This window comes from Pezoporus wallicus, unplaced genomic scaffold (genome assembly GCF_028554395.1).
Source record: "Pezoporus wallicus isolate ANWC-B61680 ecotype Strahan unplaced genomic scaffold, APGP_CSIRO_Pwel_v1 contig_5261, whole genome shotgun sequence".
NCBI lineage: Eukaryota > Metazoa > Chordata > Aves > Psittaciformes > Psittacidae > Pezoporus > Pezoporus wallicus.
This window is the reverse complement of record NW_026642423.1, coordinates 7,854,872-7,878,638: the sequence shown is the minus strand read 5'-3', so window position 1 is coordinate 7,878,638 and position 23,767 is coordinate 7,854,872. Positions and strand designations below refer to the sequence as shown.

The window sequence follows — 23,767 nt, the reverse complement described above, 5'->3', positions numbered from 1 at the left end:
AGGAGGTCTGTGGGATGATGTGGAACTGTGATGACTTCAGTGCTGGCACGGCAGTTTCTCGTTGTGCAATAGGGTCCCGCTCTTTGAGAGAAGTACTCAGGTTTGATGGCACTGCTGGTATCTGTACCCTTATGTTTCTAGTGGGTTCTGTTACCATACAAATCACTGTGCCCATGAACACATCTTATGAAGTAGACTTTTTTCCATACTTACCTTTGTAGCTGTTTGTCCTGGGTTCAGCAGTAGCAGTCATTTTTTCTTCTTCTTAGTAGGTGGTGCAGTGCTGTGTTTTTGACTTTAGGCCTGGGAACGGTGCTGATAGCGCTGATGTTTTTAGTTACTACTCAAATGTTTGGTCTGGCCAAGGACTTTGTGAGCCTCATGCTCTGCCAGGAAGGAGGGAAGCTGGGAGGAAGCAGGGACAGGACACCTGTTCCAAACTGATCAAAGAGGTATTCCATACCACAGCACGTCATGCCCAGGATGTAACTGGGAGTTACCCGGAAGGGCTGGGAGACTGCAGGGTTGGAGGAGGTGTCTGTCGGAGCTTGGTCGGGTGGGGTGGGGCGAGTTATCGGTCGGTGGGTGGTGAGCAGTTGTATTCTCTTCCCTTGTTATTTCCTTTATCATTATTATTACTGGTGGTAGCAGTAGTGATTTGTGTTATACCTTAGTTACTGGACTGCTCTTAACCTGTGGGAGTTGCATTCTTTTGATTCTCCTCTCTGTCCCTCCTGGAGCAGGGGGAGGGCAAGAAGGGGGGGGGGGAAGTGAGTGAACGAGCTGCCTGACTGGTTTTAAACCACGACACTGTTATTCAACTACCCAGTGACAGTGCCTGAATGGAGGATGCTGGTGTGCAGTTGAAGGCTCAGATGTGAGGATAAAGGTGATCCAGCTTTAACACTTCTTTTATTGTCTTAATTCTCTTCATTCCTAGTGTGAAAGTTTTTACCAGAAGCTGCTGTTAAGAAAGAAATGGGTAATACTTGGTTTATTAACCTTTGACGTGCAGGTTAGGGGCTGAATGTGGTTTGGGGAGGAAGGGGAGCTTGCCTGTGCCCACTGCCTGTGGTGATGCCAAGGAGTGGGGGATGGCATTAAGTAAATTTAGCCGCTGCCAGAAGGGAAGAGAGTGGCTTGTGGCAGAAAGAGAATAGGGAACAGAGCCTAAACCGCATCTGCAATGTTTTCTTTTAAGTCATGTCAAGTCTTGTCATCTTTAGGCTTTTGATCTGGGGAATTTAGTTTTTTTCTTTTTAATTTAGATTGTATAAAAAGATGGCATCTGAGCATTGCCCACTAAAAAAGGACCTGAAGGGGAGAGGCAAAAGGACCGTATAAGATGTGGAGGTTAAAAATAATCCTTTGTTTGATACTAACTGCTTGTGTGGCTGTGAGCCATGCAGCAGCAGAGGAGATGTGGCCCTGTCTCTGGGACAGCTACCCCACAGGTCAATCCTGCTCTGGTCCCCAAGCTGGAGGAGGATTGGGAGCATACCTCTACCAGCATTTTAAGGCTTATTTTGGTGATAGAGGGTGCAGTGTCAGCTCAGGTCACTGTGGTGCAACCTTGCATTGCCAGTTGCTTCATTAGTAGTCCCAGTTATCAGCAGCAGGTGAGAAGCTCATGAGAGGGGGCCAGGCAGTGGCTGTATGTGCTGTCAGGACTGCAGAGCATGGGAGAGTGGTTTGGGGTGAGCTGAACCTGGTAAAGTCTCTGAGCCCAAACCCTTTTCCATTAGGATTATAGGACTATGAGTGTCTCTTTTCCCCAACAAACAGCAGGGTAGAGGACAGGGAGCTGAAAGCCATCTGAGGGTGGGCTAGAAAAAGGAGCGTCATCACGCTTCGTGCATCACTGGGTACCCATTGCTCCTTCTTAGCAGCCAACAAACCTGGTTCCAGGCACCTTGAGGTCTCCTGCCTACAGAGCTGCTGCGCAGCCCGGGGGGACCTTATGGCCAGAATAAAAAGGAGATGGCACTGCAGTAGCATCTCTCTTAAGATGTGGTCAAGAACAGGAGTGTCCCTGCTGGGTGGGCATCCCTTGCCAGCTGACATCCCCCCTCCACCTGTGAAACATTTTGTTTCAACAAGAATAGACTGCAAACATTGAATAAAAAACAAATCAAATGGGAGACCTCTGCTGTCCTCTTCTTTTTTCAGGGTTAAACTACAAAGCTGAATGTGTCCCACTTACTCTTATCACGTGTATTAGTGTGAAGAAATGTAAGGTTTAGGTCAGTTCTGTTTGCTCACATCCTGTGCGTCAACCTAAAGAAGTGTAAGGTCCAAGTCAGGTGGCAGGGCTGAGATGGGGATTAATTGGAAGAGCAGTTAACTGAATTCACCTGCATCCCTCTCTGACCAACACCACTCTCACCCTGCACACATGCTCCCTGCAGATGCTGTTTGGCCTTGTGTCCAATGTAATTTGCCTGTATCTTAGCTCTAAAAAAGTCCTTATTGCTTTTTTTTCAAAGTGTGTTTGTATAAACCAGATTTTTTCTGATGTCAGTTGCTGATATTCCTTCATTCCTGCTTGACCTCCTGCAGAGGGTGGGGGCTCCCCTGCCATTGCAACATTCTGGGGGGCAGGGTGTGATTGCTCAAGCAGTGATTTGGAAAACATTTCCACATGCAGGGAAGGAACTGTGGAGGAGCATGCTGCTGCTGTCACGTGTGGGATGTTGGCTTTTAGGGCTCTGGCAACAGGAGCTGGTGGACAAGCCTTGGGGTCATCCTAGGCTGCTTCCCACGGTGCCTTCCTGAAAGGCCAAGTCTGGCCATGCTTGACCTGGAAACAGTGAGTTCTGAGACCAACACTCGAAACCTCTCAGCCTTTAATGGGGAACGTCACTGAAAATCTTACCACTCTTTACACAGTGTGAAGAGGATGAGAAATCCCAGGAATGCGTATGGGACATGCTTAGCCATTGTGGGCAGCACGTGGTGCTCTGTGTTTGCATTGTACCCTGTGCTGGGGTGGCACCTTCTGTGATGGGAAGCATTGATGTCCAGCCCCAGGCTCCCAGATAATTCAAAAGAGTGGAAAGAGACTCCCCAGGAGCTGTTCGAGTGGCTGGCTGGCTTCCTCATCCCTCTTCAGCAGTATTTGATTTTTTTTCTTGCAAGCAAAGGGCTCCTGAGCATCAACCATTATTGTTTTAGAGAGCTGGAGCGAGGCAGAGAAATGGGGGAACTCGCACCTTGATGTGTTACCGCTAATTATTGATACCTGTCACCATGTGTCAATGAATTGTTTGTTATATGTAACAGAGAAGATAGGGAGGATTTTCATTTGAAACACATCCTCTAATAACGCAGGCTTTCTGGGTCATGTGAATGGCCTTTGGCTCAGGCACTAGCTTCTTCCTCTTGGCAGTCCTACATCAAGAGAGATGGGCACCCTGCAAACCACCGTCTCAGAAGGGGCCTGTCTTTAATGCTGTCTCACTGGTGTCTCTGCAGCCAGCCTCTCAGTCTTGAGAGCTCCTTCACTCTTTGCAGATGGTTTTGAAGTCTCTCTGCCTTAAGCTACCAAATTCAGCAGCGTGTCCCATGTATTTCTGGGTGTGCTTATCTCCACGAGCTGTGGCTCATAGAGAGGGGCTGAGAGATGGGCGGGAGGTGTTTGCACCCCAAATTTCATCTTTATGAAGTCTCTATTTCCCTTGCACACAGATCCTTGGTGGCCTTTTGGAGGTGCATGGAGGTGACTCAGCGCATGTGTTTCCTCACATCTCCAGTCCTTGGGAGGCTCCTGGAAACCTCCCTGCTGCTTCCCCTCCAGGGCATCATTTCCATCCTTCCCCAGTCTCTCTCTTCTACTTCCTCTCCAAATTTATTTTTTCCGCTTTGACCTGGTTTCTGTTCTCCTTCCAATGTAATCCTGAGATGTGCTGCCCTCCTCCAAGAGTGTGCACCTCCCCGTCCCGCCCTGTGCCTATTGAAAAGGCTGAGGATCTCAAGGGGTTCAAATAGCCACTGTACTGGGGCAAATGGCATGGGATGACCCTTGCCCTCTGGCCGTGACCTGTGAAAGCATGGCCAGTTCTTGTAACTGTGGCATATAAAAATGCCTAGCTCCCCCTCTGTTTGCTCTGCTAATGAATGTTTCAGGTTAGAGAAGGCTGCATTTCAGTGCAGGTGGATGGTTCTTAGCTAGAATGCTTCATGTATACGCTCCTCTGGATTTCTTTCCCAATAAATAAATGCAGTATTAGGTATTATACCACCAGGTATTACAGTTACAGAGTTGCCTGTTAAATATTACTGATTAAGTTTAGATTGGATATAAGGAAGAAGTTCTTTACTGTTAGCGTGGTGAGGCACTGGAATGGGTTGCCCAGGGAAGCTGTGAATGCTCCATCCTGGTGGTGTTCAAGACCAGGTTGGACAGAGCCTTGGGTGACCTGGTTTAGTGGGAGGTGTCCCTGCCCTTGGTAGGCAGGCTGGAACTTGATGATCTTAAGGTCCTTTCCAACCCGAACCATTCTATGATTCTATGATTCTATGATTATTTGGGATTTGGACATGATGATCCTTATGGGTCCCTTCCAACTCAAGATATTGTATGATCGTTGCATGGATTTCTCATGGGAACATCAATGTTTTTCATTTGTGTTTCTGCTTAGTGATGTGTTTATTCTTCATCTCCCTTTCTGTTTCTGGCAGCAGGTATACCTTGCCTGCCCTACCTTGCTTACCCCAACCGTTTGTGTTGGTTGTTCACACTGAAACAGCAACTGAGTCAAACTTTCTTTTCCCAGCATATCGCATATTGCTTTGGCAGAGTTTCCATTCCATTCCTGGCATGAAAGGGCAAAGCCGCCTTTTCTTACCCCTCCTTTCCCCTTGCCCTGACCCTCGTTGCTGTCAAAGTCTTGCAGCTCTCCCCAAATCTGGCAGCAGCTCCTTTGAGGACCAACCAGCACATAGTGCTGCTGTTCCTGCCTCTTTTCACTGGGGTTTCTCCTTGTCCCTGAGTGGACCTTTTGCAAGCATTAATGCATGCTAATGAGGCATTAAATGCCAGGGCAGAATTAAAGGATAAAGAAGTGACGTCTTTGACATCTTTACAGGAGCCAGAGCTCTGTCTGTGGGTTTCTGTTCTTAAAGAGGCACAGCATGTGGGTCACAACCAGAGGTGTCACCTAATAGTGCATGCATTAGATATACCCAGCCCGCCCTATTCTGCTGCAGCTGCCCACTCCCACAGCCAGGAATCACATATTTCAGAAAGTAGAAAGCTCCAAAGTAAAACCAAGATGAACTTTGAAAACACAGCTCATCACCTCCTTGCTCCCCAGAGAGCGGTCTTAGAACAAGCTCGCTTAAATGCTCTGCCTCTGTGGTCAGCAGCTCACTGAGTTTGTCGTTTGCATTTGATACTTCTGATGACAGTAATTAACAGAAATAAACATTTGGAAATGAATGCTGTATTGGGGGTTTAGAGGCAGATGAAAGCCTCAGAGCAGCACGTGAGTGAAATTCTGGGCCTCTGCATTTCTTGTTGACATGCACTGACAACCTGTGAATTTTGCTTAATTTGGTTTAAAAAATTAAATGTAAATAATTGACCTGAATGAGAAGTGCAGCACAGGCTGAAGGTTCATTCTTTCTTTTTTTTGTCATATTTTGAATGATATTCTGCTTTCTTTCAGCTTCTTTGGAAAGGAAGAAATCTGTTCCAAAACCATGGACCTTTGGTGAACTTGAACCAGATTATGTGTTTGCATCCAAACACAGAACTGGGCAAGGCTCCCATGGCACTGGATTTTGTACAGAAAGACTCTCTTTCTGCTTTGGAGCCCACTCCTCTCAACAAGGTCCAGCTGAAAGGGCATTCAGCCCACTTGGGCTTTGGCAGGGTGGGAATTAGCCTGCTTTTCATTTGAAGGATGGACCTGAATTTGGCCCTGGAGTTCAGGCATTTGTGATTGTGCAGCTTTGTTTTGAAGCCACATTTTATTTTAAGAACAAATCTGGAGGCTTTTTGGGTTTGAGCTTATAGGAGCCTGCTCAGGCACTTGGGCAGGAGGATGAAGCTCATCCTTCCTGGAGGCACCACACTTTGATGGACAGGTTGTGGCACTATAGCTTTTCTCAAGACCTTTATCTGCATTTCATCTAACTGTGTGCTCACTGTATATCCCCTCATGTTTCTAAATCTTCCAGAGCCTTCATGGTGTCAAAAGCTGAAGGCTTACTGTAGAGTTGTATAAGCAGACCTGGGCAAAGAGATGGGCCAAGAAAGTATATAACTAGGGGAAAAGCTTCTGGTTCTGAACCCATGGCTGATGGTGGTATCTTGGCAGGGTTGAGAGAGCCAAGTGGAAATTGCTCTTTGTCAAACAGTTTTCTTTGTCAGGCTTTTTTTGGGAGAAAATAAACAAATGGGGGGAGCTGCACTGAGAGTGTTTTGCAAGCAGCTCTCACCTGTATCATCTGTAAGGGGTCTGGGGAGCTGGCTGGGGAGAGGAGCACTGCAGTGGAAAAGGCATTGGTACATCCCATGGGAGGCCAAATAAACTCCTGCAGAAGAAGGGATGGAGGTTGATAGAAGAGGACAGTGGCACAGAGCCCTTTTCCAGTTAGAGAATTGGAAGGCTAAAGGAGAGGGAAAAACAGGATTCACACAAACACACCTTATCCGGCTTAAGGAATAGTATGAAGTGTTAGCAGGTTTTGCAGTATCTTCCATGTCAGGTTCTTAAGGGGTGACAAAACCAAGGATGAGCATGTGCCCAATTTGGTGGAATGGTATTTGGACCCACGGCTCAAAAGGAATCAGTGCACCTATCCTGATTGCCCCAACTTGGGAAGAAGAGCTGTGTCTCTGGGAGGATCTGGCAGCAGTTCTCACCCTGTATCGCTCCCTGCATTGGGAGTAGTGTTGGCAGCAGCACCTAGAAGCTCCGGTTCCCAGGTCTGGGCCCCTGTCCAAAAGGCCACGTGTGGCAGGCTCAGCTGAGGCGCTAACGTAAGCAAAAGTCAGGAGATCTGTGGAGTGCTGAGCTTACCTAAAAAAAAAAACCAACAAAAAAAAAGACCAGAAAAAAGGAAGGCTTATTTTAAGTAATGCAGCTTTAGGTCTCCTTCAGGAAATGACTCCGCGCTGCCAGTTTTGGCTTTCTGGTGGATCATCAGCCATATCTCGTGATTGTGTTTCAGCTTCCCTTCTGCAGCAGAGAAGGAAAATGAGGAAAGGCTGGCCAGGGCTGCCACAGGAAATCCGCCTGCCCCTGGTCACTTTCGGCTACCTTCATGAGACAGCAGTTTCCAAAGCCCTGTTTTCCCTGCCCAGTTCTCGTTTAACCTAGAAGTTCCCAAGTGAGTGAGAAACTAGGGGGCTGAGGGCTTTTTCTATAATGGCTGTGCTGCAACATGGGGGATGCTGGCAGTAATGTGGAGCTGGTGATAGGGCTTGTGGTACCCAAGCAGCTCAAGCATGTGTTTATTCCTTCACATTTGGTTTCATTAGGCTGCTACATCTGGTGCTATTTTTGATGACTGGTGAGCTCAACCAGCACTAGCATTGAAATCAAGACTTATTTAAAGCCTTGTCAATTCTTGGACAAACCCATATGCTTCAGGATATAAATGTCTGTTGAAATTAATACATTGGAAAGATGCACACAGATCCATGGCATCTGGTGTAAAAAACACACAGAAAAGAACCATTTACTTACTACTAGCCTCTTAGCGTTGGTTTTGTTGTTTCAGTATTGCATTGTGGATAAACGAGCATGGGCGAGCTCTTTTCTGGTGTGAATGAAGGCAGTCGGTGGATGCATTTCAGCTTACACAGAAACCTTAGAGCCCTGACATTTGGCTTTGTTTATATAGTAACCTCCTTTTCACAAGAGGTCGTTATGTTTGTAGGCCCCAGGACTTGGGGATGCTCCTGCCAACCTGCCACCCCTGTTTTCCCTGTCAGACTGGTGTGACCTGGGGAATGAATCCTTACTCATGCCCCAGTATTTAAAACTTCCTGAGCTCTCCATGACTTCTAACGGTGCCAACCATCTGGCAGCAGAACTGTGCCGTGAACCAGAGCTGTGCCGTGGGCAGGCTGCCTCACCTTGCCTGGCCTCTGGAAGTGCAGCTCTGGCTGCTTTGAGTCATGGAAAGGGATTAGTGGGAAAGTTGATGATTTATTTGCCTAAGCAGGCACTCTCTCTTGCCATAGCCTTTTCCCAAATGGAAAGGTCTATGTTTTCCAAGTGTTCAGAGCCTTCTTCCGCTGCCCTCCCTCCTCCCAGTCAAAATGTGCCATTCATGGAGCCTCCACTGCAGACGTCAAGCACTTTTTGCTGAGAGACTGGTCTGGTACTAAACTGATATTCGGGCCATGCCCTGTGTCAGTAGGGTTTGACCACTTTTTCACAAGCAGACCTTTTGGATGCATCTGTCTCTGGGGAGTACGATGTGTGGCTTCTGCGCTGGGGCTCTCTGGGTGATGGTTATGGTGGCCAGGTCTCCTTAAAGGAGTGGTAGCAGGAGTCTGGAAATTGCTTGCTGTAACTCAATTCTTTCTATTGGTTTTCCTGTGGGTTTTTGTGGTTTTTTTGCTTTTGGTTTGAGTTTGCTGGGCTTTTTTTTTTTGAATGAGTTGTTCAAGTAACCAAAAATGACAAAAGCCCAGCATTTCAAAGGTCCTGACCCAAAGCCTGTATGTGAGCCCAGAGGCACAAAAATAACTGCCTTGAATTAATAGGAACAAAATGCACTTTGATCGTTCCCCTCCCAAGTGCTCAGAAACCAAGAAATTGGCTTAAAAATACTGAGGATTATATTTTTCTTGTGTGATAGGCACATCAATTTAATTTTCTAGAAGGTGGAGAAAAAGGGACTGTTGGAGGGGTTTGTTTTCAAACCCTTTCTCCCCCTCCATAAAAGCTGGTACCTTTTATTTTTATTATTTCTTTCAAAAGAAAACTGGTATTTTTGCACAGTTTTATGGTCCCCAGAAGTAAGGGGCTTTAGGTAAACCACTTCCTATCCAAAGACCTAGTGACAAGGCTTTTAGTGCTTTGAGTTTCAGACCTCTTGGTGCAGCAGTGGTCTGTGCAGTTCTTAAAAGGCAAACAGTCTGTCCCGCCAAGCACTCGGCGACTGTGGGGTCACACTCTGCAGCCTACTGTCAGGAAGCCTGGGATGAAATCAGGGTCAGAGGCTGGGAATTTCTGCCCAAAGTTGCTGCCCTAATTCCTACTCACCAGCAACAACCCTGCTCGGGGACTGGGGCCACAGCGCACAGTGCTGGTGTTGGGCTGCCAAGCCAGCTTTGCACCGTGCCGGGGTGAGGGCAGAGAGGGTTTGCAGCTGTCATCCCATTGGGCAACTGAGGGGGAGAGGCAGACAGCTGGGGTGAAATGAGGACAGCTGGACATCCTGATGATAGAAGGTGCCTGAGTGACAGTGAGATGTGCTGCGGAGCCAGAACATGGCAGTGGGATGGGGATGTATTTCAGAGAGATAGAGGGGCCAACTGGGCTGCGGGTCTAAGTCCACCTTCGTGGCCCCCTTGGGAAGAGGGTGCCTCCAAGCAGTGGTGCACCCCATTGCTCCCCTGTGGATCCCAGACTAGTCCAAACTTAGTCTCTCTGTTTCTGCTCTCCCCCTGCAGAAGCATTGCTTTCTTCTGCTACACCCTCCCAGCATGTTTCTGCAGCCTGCCTAACATGTGTTTCCTGTTAGCCCCCCCCCCCCCCCAAAATCAAGAGCTGCCTGGAAAGTATGTTATCAAATTCAGAGGGAGCATGTCATTTCCCAGTTAGATCTGGATCTTTTAAATGTGTATGCTTGTCTCATTTCAAGGATGGGAACAGAAGAAAATACCTCTTGTTATGTTTGGAGAACATAATTGATGTCTTTTGGCTTCACAAAGCAGCTTTAACAGAGAACATGCAAACACAAAGGGTTGAAGAGGGTTAAAGTACAGGGTATTGTCCTGAACCATGAGACTTCTGGTGCAGAGGTGTGTTGAAACACACCCTCCTTGAAGACTCATTTTCATGTTGGAAATGAAACTAGGAAGTGAAACTAGGTTAATCATCAGCACAGTGATGGAAGGCTTCCTGCAGGCATGATCTTACATGGCATACAGACTGCTTAACTACATCAGCACAAAGTATGACCATAGGATAGCTGAGACTGCAAACGTGCAGCACATTTTTCTGCAAAATACGAGTACCAGGTAGCACTATGCATGCTGTAAACCTCAGCTCTGGGTCACCATCACCAAAAGTCTCACTGCCTCAAGGATCCTCTTGGGTTGTGTCCTGAGGGAGACGATGGAGTGGAGTCCCATCTCTCGTGCTCGAGATGGACATTGAGAAGTAGGATGACTTTTGCTACAGCCATATAAGGAATAAATGTGTGCCATTAACCATGTATTTCCAGTCTTCAAGCTGTGTGGGAGGTGGATGGAGAGCCCCAGAAGTGGAGATCATGGCACTTGCAGGAGTAGGTAATCTTTCATGCTGATGCGGTGAAGATTGTAACATCTTTGCCATTAAAGGTCAGCATGGAAATTCCCACTCTTGGCACATGCCCCATGATGAGTTTCAGCCAGTGACTTGTCTGGGTTCAGTAGTAGCAGTCATTTTTCTCCTTCTTGGTAGCTGGTGTAGTGCAGTGTTTTGACTTTCAGCTCGGGAACAGAGCTGATAGCGATGTTTTGGTTTGGCCAAGGACTTTGTGAGCCTCATGCTCTGCCAGGGAGGAGGGGAAGCCGGGAGGAAGCAGAGACAGGACACCTGACCCAAACTGACCAAAGAGGTATTCCATACCACAGCACGCCATGCCCAGGATGTAACTGGGAGTTAGCCGGAAGGGCTGAGAGTCTGCAGGGTTGGAGGAGGTATCGGTCGGAGCTTGGTCGGGCTTGGGGGCCGAGTTATCGGTCAGCTGGTGGTGAGGTGTTGTATTCTCTTCCCTTGTTATTTCCTTTATCATTATTATCACTGGTGGTAGCAGTAGTGATTTGTGTTATACCTTAGTTACTAAACTGTTCTTATCTCAACCCGTGGGAGTTGCATTCTTTTCGATTGTCCTCTCCGTCCCTTTGGGAGTAGGGGGAGGGAAAGAAGGGGGGGGTGAGTGAACGAGTTGCCTGACTGGGTTTAAACCACGACAGACTTCTTGTCTGCTTAGCCAGTGTGGCCAAGGCAGAAAACACATTTCAACATGTTTTTAAATTTTAAGCTCACACCCCACACTTAGTCGCCCTCATATAGAGGGCTTTTTCTTCATACCTTTCAGTAAACAAAAACACTTGCTTTAAGATTATGTTTCTTATTTTTTCCAATAGCAGTGGTTTAATAGGATGCATTATTTGGAAATGGCTGTTTCCCTTCCCCAGGACAGTTGTTCAAGCTCCATACCCAGCCTGCCAAGGAATTGAAGGGATGTGCCTCCTTTTTTATGGCCTCCTATACTGGACTGGCACTGACAGCTTTAATAACTAAATCATTTTATGGTCCAGAGACATATTTCTAACGAATTCACGTCTTGTGCTAGGCTCTGTGGTGTTGTCGGAGGACTGAGCTGAAGCTGATGGTACAGGGACTCTGCCCAAAAGTAGAGGGTGGCTGCCACCCAGATTGAGACCATGGGGCAGTGTGAATGCAATCAGCTCACTTCTCATGGCTCTCACAGCTCAAATTCAAGTGTGAGCATATTTACTAGAAGCCATATACATGGATTCCCAAGGCCAGCTGCTCTGGATTCCTTGAAATAGTGCCCATTTAAGAAAACCATGATTTATAGCTAATTTGGACACTTTAATTGCCATGGAGGCACAAAATTCTGTGTGTGAGAGGCTGATTGCCTGAATTAATTGTGAATAAAAGCCAGCCACCCCATTTGGTTTGCTTGTGAAGCGGAGGGCACAGGCGTCCCTGCTCTGCAGCTGCACCATGAGCAGCAGCAGTGGTGACTGTAGCTGTATCCACAGGCTCAAAAAAGGAGCTTTGTAGGGAAAGGGCAAACCAAACCTGCTTGTACAGATGTCTGGGGAAAGAGCAAGGCTGTCGTTGTGAAGGCAAACAGAGGGAAAGACTTCTAATCTCCATCAGATGTAGGCAAGGAAAGAGGTCACCTCTAGAGATCATGTAAACGTAGAATCATAGAATTGTTAGGGTTGGAAAGGACCTTAAGATCATCTAGTTCCAACCCCCCTGCCGTGGGCAGGGACACCTCACACTAAACCATATCACCCAAGGCCTCGTCCAACCTGGTCTTGAACACTGCCAGGGATGGAGCATTCACAACTTCCCTGGGCAACCCATTCCAGTGCCTCACCACCCTAACAGGAAAGAATTTTCTTCTTATATCCAACCTAAACTTCCCCTGTTTAAGTTTTAACCCGTTACCCCTTGTCCTATCACTACAGTCCCTAATGAAGGGTCCCTCTCCAGCATCCCTATAGGCCCCCTTCAGATACTGGAAGGCTGCTATGAGGTCTCCACGCAGCCTTCTCTTCTCCAGGCTGAACAGCCCCAACTTTCTCAGCCTGTCTTCATACAGGAGGTGCTCCAGTCCCCTGATCATCCTCGTGGCCCTCCTCTGGACTTGTTCCAACAGTTCCATGTCCTTTTTATGTTGAGGACACCAGAACTGCACACAATACTCCAGGTGAGGTCTCACAAGAGCAGAGTAAAGGGGCAGGATCACCTCCTTTGACCTGCTGGTCACGCTCCTTTTGATGCAGCCCAGGATATGGTTGGCTTTCTGGGCTGCAAGCGCACACTGAAGCCAGCTCATGTTCATTTTCTCACCAACACCCCCCAAGTCCTTCTCCACAGGGCTGCTCTGAATCTCTTCTCTGCCCAACCTGTACCTGTGCCTGGGATTGCTCCGACCCAGGTGTAGGACCTTGCACTTGTCATGGTTAAACTTCATGAGGTTGGCATCAGCCCACCTCACAAGTGTGTCAAGGTCCCTCTGAATGGCATTCCTTCCCTCCAGGGTATCAACTGAACCACACAGCTTGGTGTCATCGGCAAACTTGCTGAGGGTGCACTCAATCCCACTGTCCATGTCAGCGACAAAGATGTTGAACAAGACCGGTCCCAACACCGATCCCTGAGGGACACCACTCGTTACTGGTCTCCAGCCGGACACTGAGCCATTGGCCACAACTCTTTGTGTGCGGCCATCCAGCCAGTTCTTTATCCACCGAGTGGTCCATCCATCAAAATGATGTCTCTCCAATTTAGAGACAAGGATGTCATGTGGGACAGTGTCGAATGCTTTGCACAAATCCAGGTAGATGACATCAACTGTTCTACCCCTGTCCATCAGTTCTGTAGCCCCATCACAGAAGGCCACCAAATTGGTCAGGCAGGATTTCCCCTTAGTGAAGCCATGCTGGCTGTCACCAAGCACCTTGTTGTTTTTCATGTGCCTTAGCATGCCTTCCAGGAGAATCTGCTCCAAGATTTTGCAGGCACAGAGATGAGACTGACTGGTCTGTAATTCCCCGGGTCATCCATTTTCCCCTTCTTGAAAATGGGGGTTATATTTCCCTTTTTCCAGTCATCAGGAACTTCACCTGACTGCCATGATTTCTCAAATATGATGGCCAGTGTCTTCTCAACTTCATTCGCCAGCTCCTTCAGGACCCTCGGATGGATTTCATCAGGACCCATGGACTTGTGCACGTTCAGATTTTTAAGATGGTCTCGAATCAGTTCCTGCAGTGGCCACAAGGTCTTCATTCTCACAGTCCCTGCATCTGCCTTCCAAGACTTGGGTGGTTTGGTCAGAGCCTTTGGCAGTGAAGACCGAGGCAAAGAAGTCATTCAGAACCTCAGCCTTCTCCAAATCCTGTGTAGCCAGTTCTCACGAGAGCTTCCTGAGGGGGCCTACATTCTCCCTAGTCTGTTTTTTATTTGCTATGTACCTGTAGAATCCCTTCCTGTTATCTTTCACATCCCTAGCTAAGTTTAATTCTAACATAATCTCCTCTGTCTGGTAATGTTTGAGTTTGCAGGCTGAATCCAAAGCAAATGGTGGGAGTGCAAAAGAGGTTGTAGGGGAGGGCAACTTGTGATGCGCTGGAGCATATGAGATGCCTAGTAAAACAGAAGGTGCTCCAATGACTTTTGGCAAGGGATATAGCTTGACAATCCACAGCCGCTCTTGGAGTGATGGGAGAGGCAGGAAGATCAGCGGGTTTGTGTCGATGAAAGGAGCATGCATATAATTTATCCTGTCTGAGGCACTTGAGGTTGTTTCCAGTGGGAAAGCTGAGCTGTAATTAAGTTGCTGATGCGCATCGTATACAAGCCCTTCAGCTCTATAAACTGTGCCTTCAAAGGCATCTCTGCTCTTGTGACTGACCAAGGAGGAATTCAACCAGTATTTCCAATGAGCTGATGGATGCCTTTCTGAAACCAGATGCTCGGCAGCGAGCCACTCCACTTACCATCACTGAAAGCCTTGAAGCTTGTTGACTCAGCCAGTCACTAAACCCATAGCTGCAAGGGGATACTTCAATAGGGGAGTGGATCTGTTTCTTCATCCATCTCTGCTGTGAGCTGCCCTAAGCTACTCTAGGTTCAGCTGGTACTAGCAACCTTGATGGTACGCCTGGGACACAGAGGTCTTGCTTGGACACAGGAGACACTGCTTGTTGATTTATTTTTTTTTAAGGTATTTTAAGGTTTGGGGGAGTACTTCTTAAGTAAACCTATTAGGAAAGAAGGGTAGGAAAAACCTTATGAAATGACTGACCTGTTAGGCTTTTTGCTGCTGCACCCTGGGCTCAGGACCTCCAAGGAAGCACAGCTCCATTTGCATTTTCCTATCTCTTGGTGTAACAGAGAAAAGAATAGATTAATTCATACAAAACACCATCCAGCCCAGTAAACATGGAAGCCCTCGCAGGAGCTCCCTCTTTTACACTGGTTTGGAGGCTCAGCAGTAATACTGAACTTCAGAGCTCAGAGTCCACAGAGGGCAGGGAAGTGTGGAGGAGGAGAAAACTTCATGTCGAGTGGTGTGGCCTGGAGATGGCTAGGCTGGAAGCAATACTTGGGGCCCTACTTACTATCATGGTGGCTCTGCTAGCAAAACCTGTTGCAAGACTGAGCAGAACACTGGCTGCAGTCTGTCTATGCCACCTCCTGTTCACCTCATGCGCTGAGCAGTGAGACCGCATTGACTCTGCCACATCCTCTTGTGCCCCGAAGTATTCATCTGCCCAGTGTCATGCCTCTGAGATGGACATACCTGCTTTGAGAATCAGTATTTCAAAAGCTGTTGCAGATCCCCTTCATCATCCTGGATACTTTTGTTACTCCAGTGTCTGTGGAAATCATGGTGCTGCACATAACCCTCCTAGTGTAGCCGGAACCTTCAGGTGGGTGCATGAGTGAAGTCATGCGATGCTTAAGAATCAATCACTAGGGACCAAGTGATAGAGTTTCTGCTAGCCTTCTGCAGAGGCGGATGGTGTAGCGCTCTGCAAAGCCCAGTTATGAGGTGCTGGGCACCAAGGGGCAGAGGTGGGGAATATTCATTTTGTGGGTAAGAAAAGCTCATGGCAACATGCTGCCAAAACGTGCTTCCAGGTGCTAATGTTTGCTTCGTGGTGTCAAGCACTGACCGGGGACAAACCAGGAGGGTGTAAAATGGCACCTTGGAAAGAGGAGGATACTTGGGGGCCCTCATCTGGAGAGAGAAAAATAAGAAGGTAGCAAGTTTGACACACTGGCCGGGGCATGCAGTCTCTACCCTAATTGTGTTTGAGGTCTGCAATAGTAGGTGGTTGTTCCGTGTGTGGACTTGGGGTGGAAGTCATCTCACCCAGCTGAGGGCTGTCTGATTGAAAGGAAGCTGCTCTGTTCTCCCCATGGTCACCTGTTCTAGCCTCCTGTTCCCAGGAAGGGAGAGATGCCCATTTGTCTTTAGTTACTATAGAAGAAAGCTGCAGAAGCTGGTAAATAGGTATATTTTGCTGCTAAATGTAGATAATAGTTTGATATCTAGGTGTTTACCGTCACCATCTCTTTGTTGCTATGCCATGCAAGGTCTCTAGCAGCTTTTCCTGCCTGGGATGCTGGTGACACCTCCCCTCTGCTCTTGCCTTCAGGCCGTGGAGAGTGTCACTGTGGGGAATGCAAGTGCCATGCGGGTTACATCGGGGACAACTGCAACTGCTCCACCGAGACAGATGGCTGTGTGTCCAGCGATGGGCAGATGTGCAGCGGAAGGGGCAGCTGCATCTGTGGGAAGTGCCAATGCACCGAGCCAGGGGCTTTTGGAGAGACGTGTGAGAAGTGTCCCACCTGCCCAGGTGTCTGCAGCACTAAAAGGTACTCATGGTGGAGTCAGGAGGGACGTCTCGCTGGTGGGAAGGGCAGCACTTTAGTTCCTGGGAGACTTTGCAACTAAGGGGTTACTCCTGGTTCATTAAACAGGGGTGATGAGCCCCAGGCAAGCCTGCTGCAGCTCAAAGCCCACAGTAAGCAACCTGAGAGTATCCCAGAGGAGCAACAAGTGTTGTTGCCAAGTCCTCATGGAGGTTCATGTCCCTGTTTGTTTCCAGTGCTGTCCCACTCTGCACGAAAGGCTGGCAACCCCACTTTTGCTCTACCCTCATCTGCAAACGTCTGGGCCCAGAGAGCTGTGAGCTGCAGAGGAGGGAAGGATGGGTATGACTGCCTGCCTCCCTCATAGCAGCAGAGGTGCCCTGGGCATCAGCTTCAGTCTGGCGCAGAGCAGCAATACCGTATGCCTTGATGTCAGGCAGGATGGATTTTGCCATAGCTGGTGCGAAGCTCCTGACATCCAAAGGGCAAACAGACCCCAAACCTACCTGCTGCTTTGTACCTCATTGATTCTATTCCTAGAATCTTGAGATGGAGATGCTTGGCCCTGAAGTTGCTTTTTCTTTGTAGTGCAGATGTGCATTCTCCAGACCAACACCCAGGAAGTCACTTTCCCGGGGGTGAATCGCTGTGTTTATGTAGTTTCCTATGGGTGCTTCATCTTCCTCTCCATGTGTCTTTTTGCAGGGATTGCATTGAATGCAAGCTGTTTAACTCAGGAAGACTGGCTGATAACCAAACCTGCCAAAAGCACTGTAAGGATGAGATCATCACCACTGTGGATGTTCTTGGTAAGTAGGCAGCAGCAGAACTACAGGCGGTGAGAGCCAGCAACTGTTTTAGTTCCTCTTAACCAGACCAAGACCCATCTGGAACCTCAGGGTTTTAAAATGTATGTGTATATAGGATGTATATGTGGTATTTGTGACCCTCCCTATGGGCTGCTGTATATTGCTGTATATTGAGGTCAAACCCCTTGGATTCTAAATAACATCTTACCATATCTAAACATTGATGCCAGTGCAAGGAGCAAAGCCAGTGGGATGAGATCAGATGAGAGAAGATTAAATGAGCCGTGGGAAACTGCAGAAGAACAAAGTATCACCCTAAAAAGACGTTCTCTAATCTTCTGAGAATTTGTCTTGGAAGAAGTGAGCTTGTAAGAAAGCAAAGCTGTTTTGGAGACAATGATTTCTGCTTTGGTGGAACTGACTGCTAAAAGCCTCTTTGGCAAGCTCCTCTCCTTTGTGTTCTCTTCTAGAGGTCACCCAAATGTGCATCCCTCAGCAGATGACTTTCACCCCTTCTTTTCAAGCTCCATTCTGGGAGGCCCTAGTTGTTATTTAGGGGAATAGAGAGGATCCAAACTTGTGGCAGTTTTAATTGCAATCCTGACCCTGGCCTTAGTGATACCCCTTGGAGAGAGGGATGGAGATCAAGCAGGGATAAATTATTGTCCACATCTGACATTTCCTCCTCTTCCCATAGTTTTTAGAGGTAGGAGTGTTCTACCTTACTTGTCCTTTCTCTCCCTTCCTCCCAAGCTGCCTGCAGGCAATGTTTTTCCCATTGACTCCTCTTGTATCCAGTGTCTAGGTTTTGAATTACAACCAGTAGGGTTTCCTACCTTTCCCTTTGGGAGATTTGCTGCTGTTCTCGCCATCCTCACTGCAGTTTAGCAGGGAGTGCACCTATAGAGCACCCTGAGAGAGGTTACAAGGCACTTCAAATCATAGAAAGCTCCTTTCTGATGTCTGACATGCCTGTGTTTCTTAGGAGCCACCAAATACTGGGGATTAAAACTCAGTTCTCCTTCCTGGGTGTTGCAGCATTCCTAAAGCCAGGTTTTGTGCTGACTGCACACTGGGAGGTGAGTCTGGGCTGTGATTTGCCAACCCCCTACATGGCTTTCAGAGAAAAAACAGCCAGATTTCTGGTTTAAGACATTTTTGAGAATTATGCTTATTCTTCAGTTCAGCTACTGCAGTCAAATTGCAGGTGGTGCTGAGTTCTTGGGAGCTCAGGGCACCCTATGGCTTGGAGATCAGGGCTGCTAGAGAAAGGGGTAAAGCAAAATGTTCCTAGAGAAACCGTTTGGGAACTGTGGACTTCTTCACAGGCAGACTCAGCCAAATCCTGGTGCTCAAGTGTTTTTATGTTATGTAGCACATCTTAGAAGTCCCTGCTGAGAGGCCAGACGCTGATATTTGTCATGGAAGACATAAGTCTGCATTGTCCTGGCAGTGGAGGATGGGATCTTCTTAAATACCAAGTTGTGATGAACACACCCTGGAAGATCCCAAGGGCCTTTTGGCTCTGGGTATGAAGCAACCAGTGCTTCAAAGCTTTGTAGAGCAGAGGCATCTCTTGGAATCTGAGCCAGAATGATATATTTTGGGAGGCTTATATGACTTGTACTGGACTTTGCAGGATCTCCTTTGGTTCTGCAGTATTACATATCCATTCCTGATAGCTCCAGGGAGGAGGTTTCATGAGGGGAACATGATAGGTCCAGTGCTGAGCTGAACCTGCCAACAGCACACATCAGTGAAAGCACCTCTCTCTGTAGATGTGTGATCTCTCAAACTCAGTGAAGACCAATGGAAATAATTACTATCAAGACTTTATTCATCTGTATCTTTTAGAAGAATAATGGTGGAAGGATGGGATTGAAAGCAGATGGGCCTGGAGGAACTAATATTTGCTGCTCAGTTCAGAAGAGCATTAGTCAAGAAACATGGAAGTTTTATCTGTATTAATCTAATTAGTACCTTGCTTTGTAATACTCAGCACTTCCCCAGCCTGCCTTTGATGTCACTGTGTAGGTAGAGCATGTTTTTCCTTCCTGAGGTTTGTCCACACCAGGAACCTTGTCAGGACTCAACAGAGGGGCAGTTGCATCTGGGCTTAGAGCTGTTGAAGTGGAGGGTATTAATCTTTCAACTGAAAGCAAGTCAAAGGCATTGAAAGGAAAGACAGACAGGAGAGAGATAAGGGGCTGAAACAGCAGTAGTCGTTAGCGTGATAGTTTTTCAGCATGACAGACAGGCATGGATATGAGTGCAGTGAGCTATGGGAAGCATTTTCCAGGTGCCTAAGCCAAGGTCACATCTTTGCTGGACAGATAGACTGAATGCCCAAATTCCTGCCTTTGCCTTGAAACTCGCAGCCCAAGCAGGCCTACAGAGATGTGCCCCTGCAGAGATACCTGGCATGGCTGGAGGTATTGCCCCGTCTCCATCCAGGCACTGTCACTACAATGAGGTGTCGTGGTTTAAACCCAGTCAGGTAACTCGTTCACTCACTCCCCTCCTTCTTTCCCTCCCCCTACTCCCAAAGGGACGGAGAGGACAATCGAAAAGAATGCAACTCCCACAGGTTGAGATAAGAACAGTTTAGTAACTAAGGTATAACACAAATCACTACTGCTACCACCAATGATAACAATGATAAAGGAAATAACAAGGGAAGAGAATACAACACCTCACCACCAGCCAACCGATAACTCGCCCCCCCCAGCCCGACCAAGTACCAACCCATACCTCCTCCAACCCTGCAGTGCACCAGCCCTTCCAGGTAACTCCCAGTTACATCCTGGGCATGACGTGCTGTGGTATGGAATACCTCTTTGGTCAGTTTGGGTCAGGTGTCCTGTCTCTGCTTCCTCCTGGCTTCCCCTCCTCCCTGGCAGAGCATGAGGCTCACAAAGTCCTTGGCCAAACCAAAGCATCCTTGTTATCAGCTCTGTTCCCAGGCCGAAAGTCAAAACACTGCACTGCACCAGCTACCAAGAAGGAGAAAAATGACTGCTACTGCTGAACCCAGGACATCAGGACACCCCATGAGTGTAGCCATGCAGGGCAGTAGATCTGCTGAAGTCATCCCTAGAGCTAGAGGTGCAAACCTCAGATGATGGCTTTGATAAAACTTTTTAACAGCTTTTGTGAAGCAGACCTCCTCAGGAAGCATCTTACAGTGATCAGAGCAGTGACAGGCTCTGGTCACAGTACGGTATGCCTGGTCTGTCTGGTATGTTAAACAGGCAAACATAGAGTGCCCCTATGGCCATGGGAATCAAATAGTCTCCTTTCTTGCAACTCCTGCATGTCCGCATCCTCCCCTCCAACCAACTCCTTCCTTCCCCTTCCCTCCCTCCTCCTCTCCTCATTTTCCTCTTCTATCTCACTCTTTAAAAACTTCTCAGCTGTTTCTGGAGCTGGAGCCGTTCAGCACAGCTGAAGCGTGAGCCAGCTGTGGGCTGCTGCTGCCGCTGGCCCTGTCTGTGGTCTCACAGGCTGGGCCTGAGCCCCTCACTTTCTCTTCAGCTTCCGCTCTTCAAGAAATGTAGCAAATTAAGAAGATGCCATTAATAGCCAAAACAGACTTGTGGAAAGGAAACGGTGGTGTGAGTGCGTGAAGTTGCATCTGCTTGCCATGCAGTGTTTGCTGAGTGCCACATTTTCTCCAGCAGTAAGTCTGGACACCGCTCAGTTAGAGTTCGCACAAATCGTGATCAAACGGTTCTGCTTTCCAGGCTTCCTCCCTGTTCCTCCTCTCCCAGGCTCATGGGAAGCCCTGCTCAGCTTGTAGGGGAGAATTGTGCTGATTTTTAATATTAAACCTGCCAACTAAGTCAACCTAAGTGCCGTATTGCAGCTTTAGACATATCCATTAGGAAGGGTGACTAGGTCAGAAATCAGGGAAACCAATGCCATTGCAAGTTCTTATGGGGAATTTAGCTTAAAAAGAAGAAATTAGGATACAAGACTTCTTCAGTCTTTAGGACTTTTTTTTTATTTAAAACATAATAAAAAGTTCCGCAACTCTGCATTTCATTCCAGAAACAGATGACCCGAATGCGATTCTCTGCGCCTACCCAGTGAATAACTGTGTTATGAAGTTCACCTACTTGGAGCTTGCCAGTGGGAAATCCAACCTCACCGTTCTCAAAGAGCCAGGTTGGTTCTCCCTTGGGTTTGCTTTTAATAGCACAGGGTGCTCTGGGAGAGCTGGTGGGCTGGTGGGGAGCCTGGAGGTTTGCGGAAAGTTGTTTTCACTGGCTGCATAAAGGCACACATGAGCAGATGAACTGGGATGATTTAAAGTAACATGGTTTACAGTGCTAAAACCCAGATCCAAATGCTCCCAACTTAGTGAAAAAAGGACTCTTGGAGTGAAATATGCACCTGAGCTGCCAGCATAGCTAGCAATTGGCTGAAGGGCTTTCTGCCAGCCTGGGATGCTTAAGTTAAACCCAGCCTATTTTTATAGCAAAAAGCATGCCATGTACTGATTTGGTGATAGAGCCACTGGGAGAAAAATATCTGAAGGGAGAACCTGATGATGCTGGTTAAGTCAGGATGTTAGGAAACCTCCACGCTACCTATGGATTTTTGCATTGCCAAAGTGCTAGTTTTTCTGGTCCAGGCAGTGTAAGGGCTGTGTCCCTGCCCCTGTGCCCTGGCTACTGCAGACAGCTGTGTTTTCAAGTGTTATTTTTGTCACGTGCAATGTGGTTTCCCAAAGCAAACCACACGTGGTGTTGCAGGACAAACTGGCAAGCACCCAGCAGCAGCTTCTTGCGATCTCCTCTGGTCTTCAGAGGCACAGGCCAGTACAGGAAAGACTGAGATACCACATGTTTATTTAACTGGTGCTGCAGCTTGCACTTACTTAATTGAAAGACCAGTTGATTAGCTGATGTGATGTACTTATTTAATGTGCCTAGAGATCACCTCTGTCCATGTGGCCCAGAAGATGAGCTGGCTTTTGCCAGAGGCACCCTAATCCTCTGTGTCCCGCATGGGTCACCTGGCATTAAAACCAGGCATCACTGCTGGACGGTGGCACTGCAGCACTGCTCTTCCCCGAAGCGCTGTGTGACATCCCAGTGACATCCATGAGAGCTGTGCCTTGACCTGCCTCCAGCCAGGAATTTTTTAACTAAAAAACATCCTCTTGGCTTCAGAGAGGACTGTTGCTTCTTTTGATTTAGTCGCTGCTGCTAGGGCTGCCCTGAGGCCATGTGCTCAGTGGCTGCCATCCAGGTCCTTACATCCTGGTATTCTGATCCAGAATACACTTGCACCAGGGCTATTTACCTCCTCCCCCTTGTTATCAGCATGCAGCTCAGCCCCCAGCACCGTGACGATTGTGCTGGCAGTGATCGGCAGTGTGGTCCTGGTCGGCATCCTCCTGCTGGGGCTCTGGAAGCTGCTCGTCACCATTCACGACAGGCGGGAGTTCGACCGATTCCAGAGTGAACGTTCCCGGGCCAGATACGAAATGGTGAGCCAGGGTAGGGATGCTGCTGGTGTATCAGAGGGCTACTGCGGTGCACCAGCAGCAAACAGCTCTGCAGTGATGGAGAACAGTGGCAGGTGTGGGGAATGTGGGTGCTCATACTCTGCAGCAGGGCTTCAGGGTCTGGCACATTGCACTGCCCTTCCCCTTGGAAAGTTACAAATGCTCTGCAAAATTATACTCAGCCTTTGGTTTCATCATGTATTCCCCAGCAGTACTGAAGGGCTGAAGGAGGGAGGGGAGCGGGGACCAGGCTCCAACTGGTGACAGCCGGGTTGGTCTGGTCTATGGTGGAGCATTTCTGGGAGGTTTGAGATGGGGTTTGCAGCATGTGAGGATATTACCTGTGCCTGCAGACAGGACAGAAGGCAGGTCTGATAGGCAAACTATGGAGAAACAGTACTGTTTTGGGATCTAAATGCACATTTCAGTCAAACTAACTGGAAAATGAAAGGGGGATTAGATATATTTTAACCAGATATGGAATTTGTTACTCATCTTTGTTCTTTCTGTCTGCTTATTTCTCCAAAGGCATCCAATCCTCTCTACCGAAAGCCTATTTCCACACATAATGTAGAGTTCACGTTCAACAAGCTCAACAAGTCTTACAATGGTACAGTTGACTGATGGGGTCTTGGTGCCTTAGACTGCTGAGGACAATTGCTTGACTGTATGTGCTGCTTCCCCACTTGAAGATGGGATCCTCTTCAGGGTGGAGAATCCCTTACGACAGGACTGGTCGATGACCAGAGCCTGTTATTTGCACAGTAAGGAGAAAAGTCTGGTTCATTCTGGAGGCACGGACGCAAAGACAGGCTCCCTGCCTGTGCTGATGGACTCCGAGCCGCGTATGACTCCGTACCCCAGCTTTCTGGATATATTAAACCTGCCAACTAAGTCAACCAAGTGCCATATTGCAGCTTTAGACATATCCCTTTAGAAAGGGTGACTAGGTCAAAAATCAGGGGAACCCATGCCATTGCAAGTTGTTAGGGGGAAATTAGCTTAAAAAGAAGAGGGTTTTGGAAGCATTTGTGTAAGAAATTAGGATACAGGAGTTCTGCAGTCTTTAGGATTTTTTTTATATAAAAACCAAAATAAAACTATTGTGCATA

General features: G+C 47.9%; 1 protein-coding gene across 2 annotated transcripts in view; it reads left to right on the top strand.

Annotated features, from left to right (window-relative positions):
• Nucleotides 1-23,767, top strand: part of ITGB5 (integrin subunit beta 5) — a 66,380-nt gene extending 42,613 nt beyond the window's left edge. For both annotated transcript variants that reach the window (XM_057430164.1, XM_057430165.1), the window contains 5 exons: nucleotides 16,112-16,334; nucleotides 17,037-17,140; nucleotides 21,191-21,307; nucleotides 22,471-22,637; nucleotides 23,184-23,767. In XM_057430164.1, coding sequence (XP_057286147.1) covers nucleotides 16,112-16,334; nucleotides 17,037-17,140; nucleotides 21,191-21,307; nucleotides 22,471-22,637; nucleotides 23,184-23,279 — 707 coding nt within the window. In that variant the 3' untranslated portion in view covers nucleotides 23,280-23,767. The remainder of the gene's footprint in view (nucleotides 1-16,111; nucleotides 16,335-17,036; nucleotides 17,141-21,190; nucleotides 21,308-22,470; nucleotides 22,638-23,183) is intronic.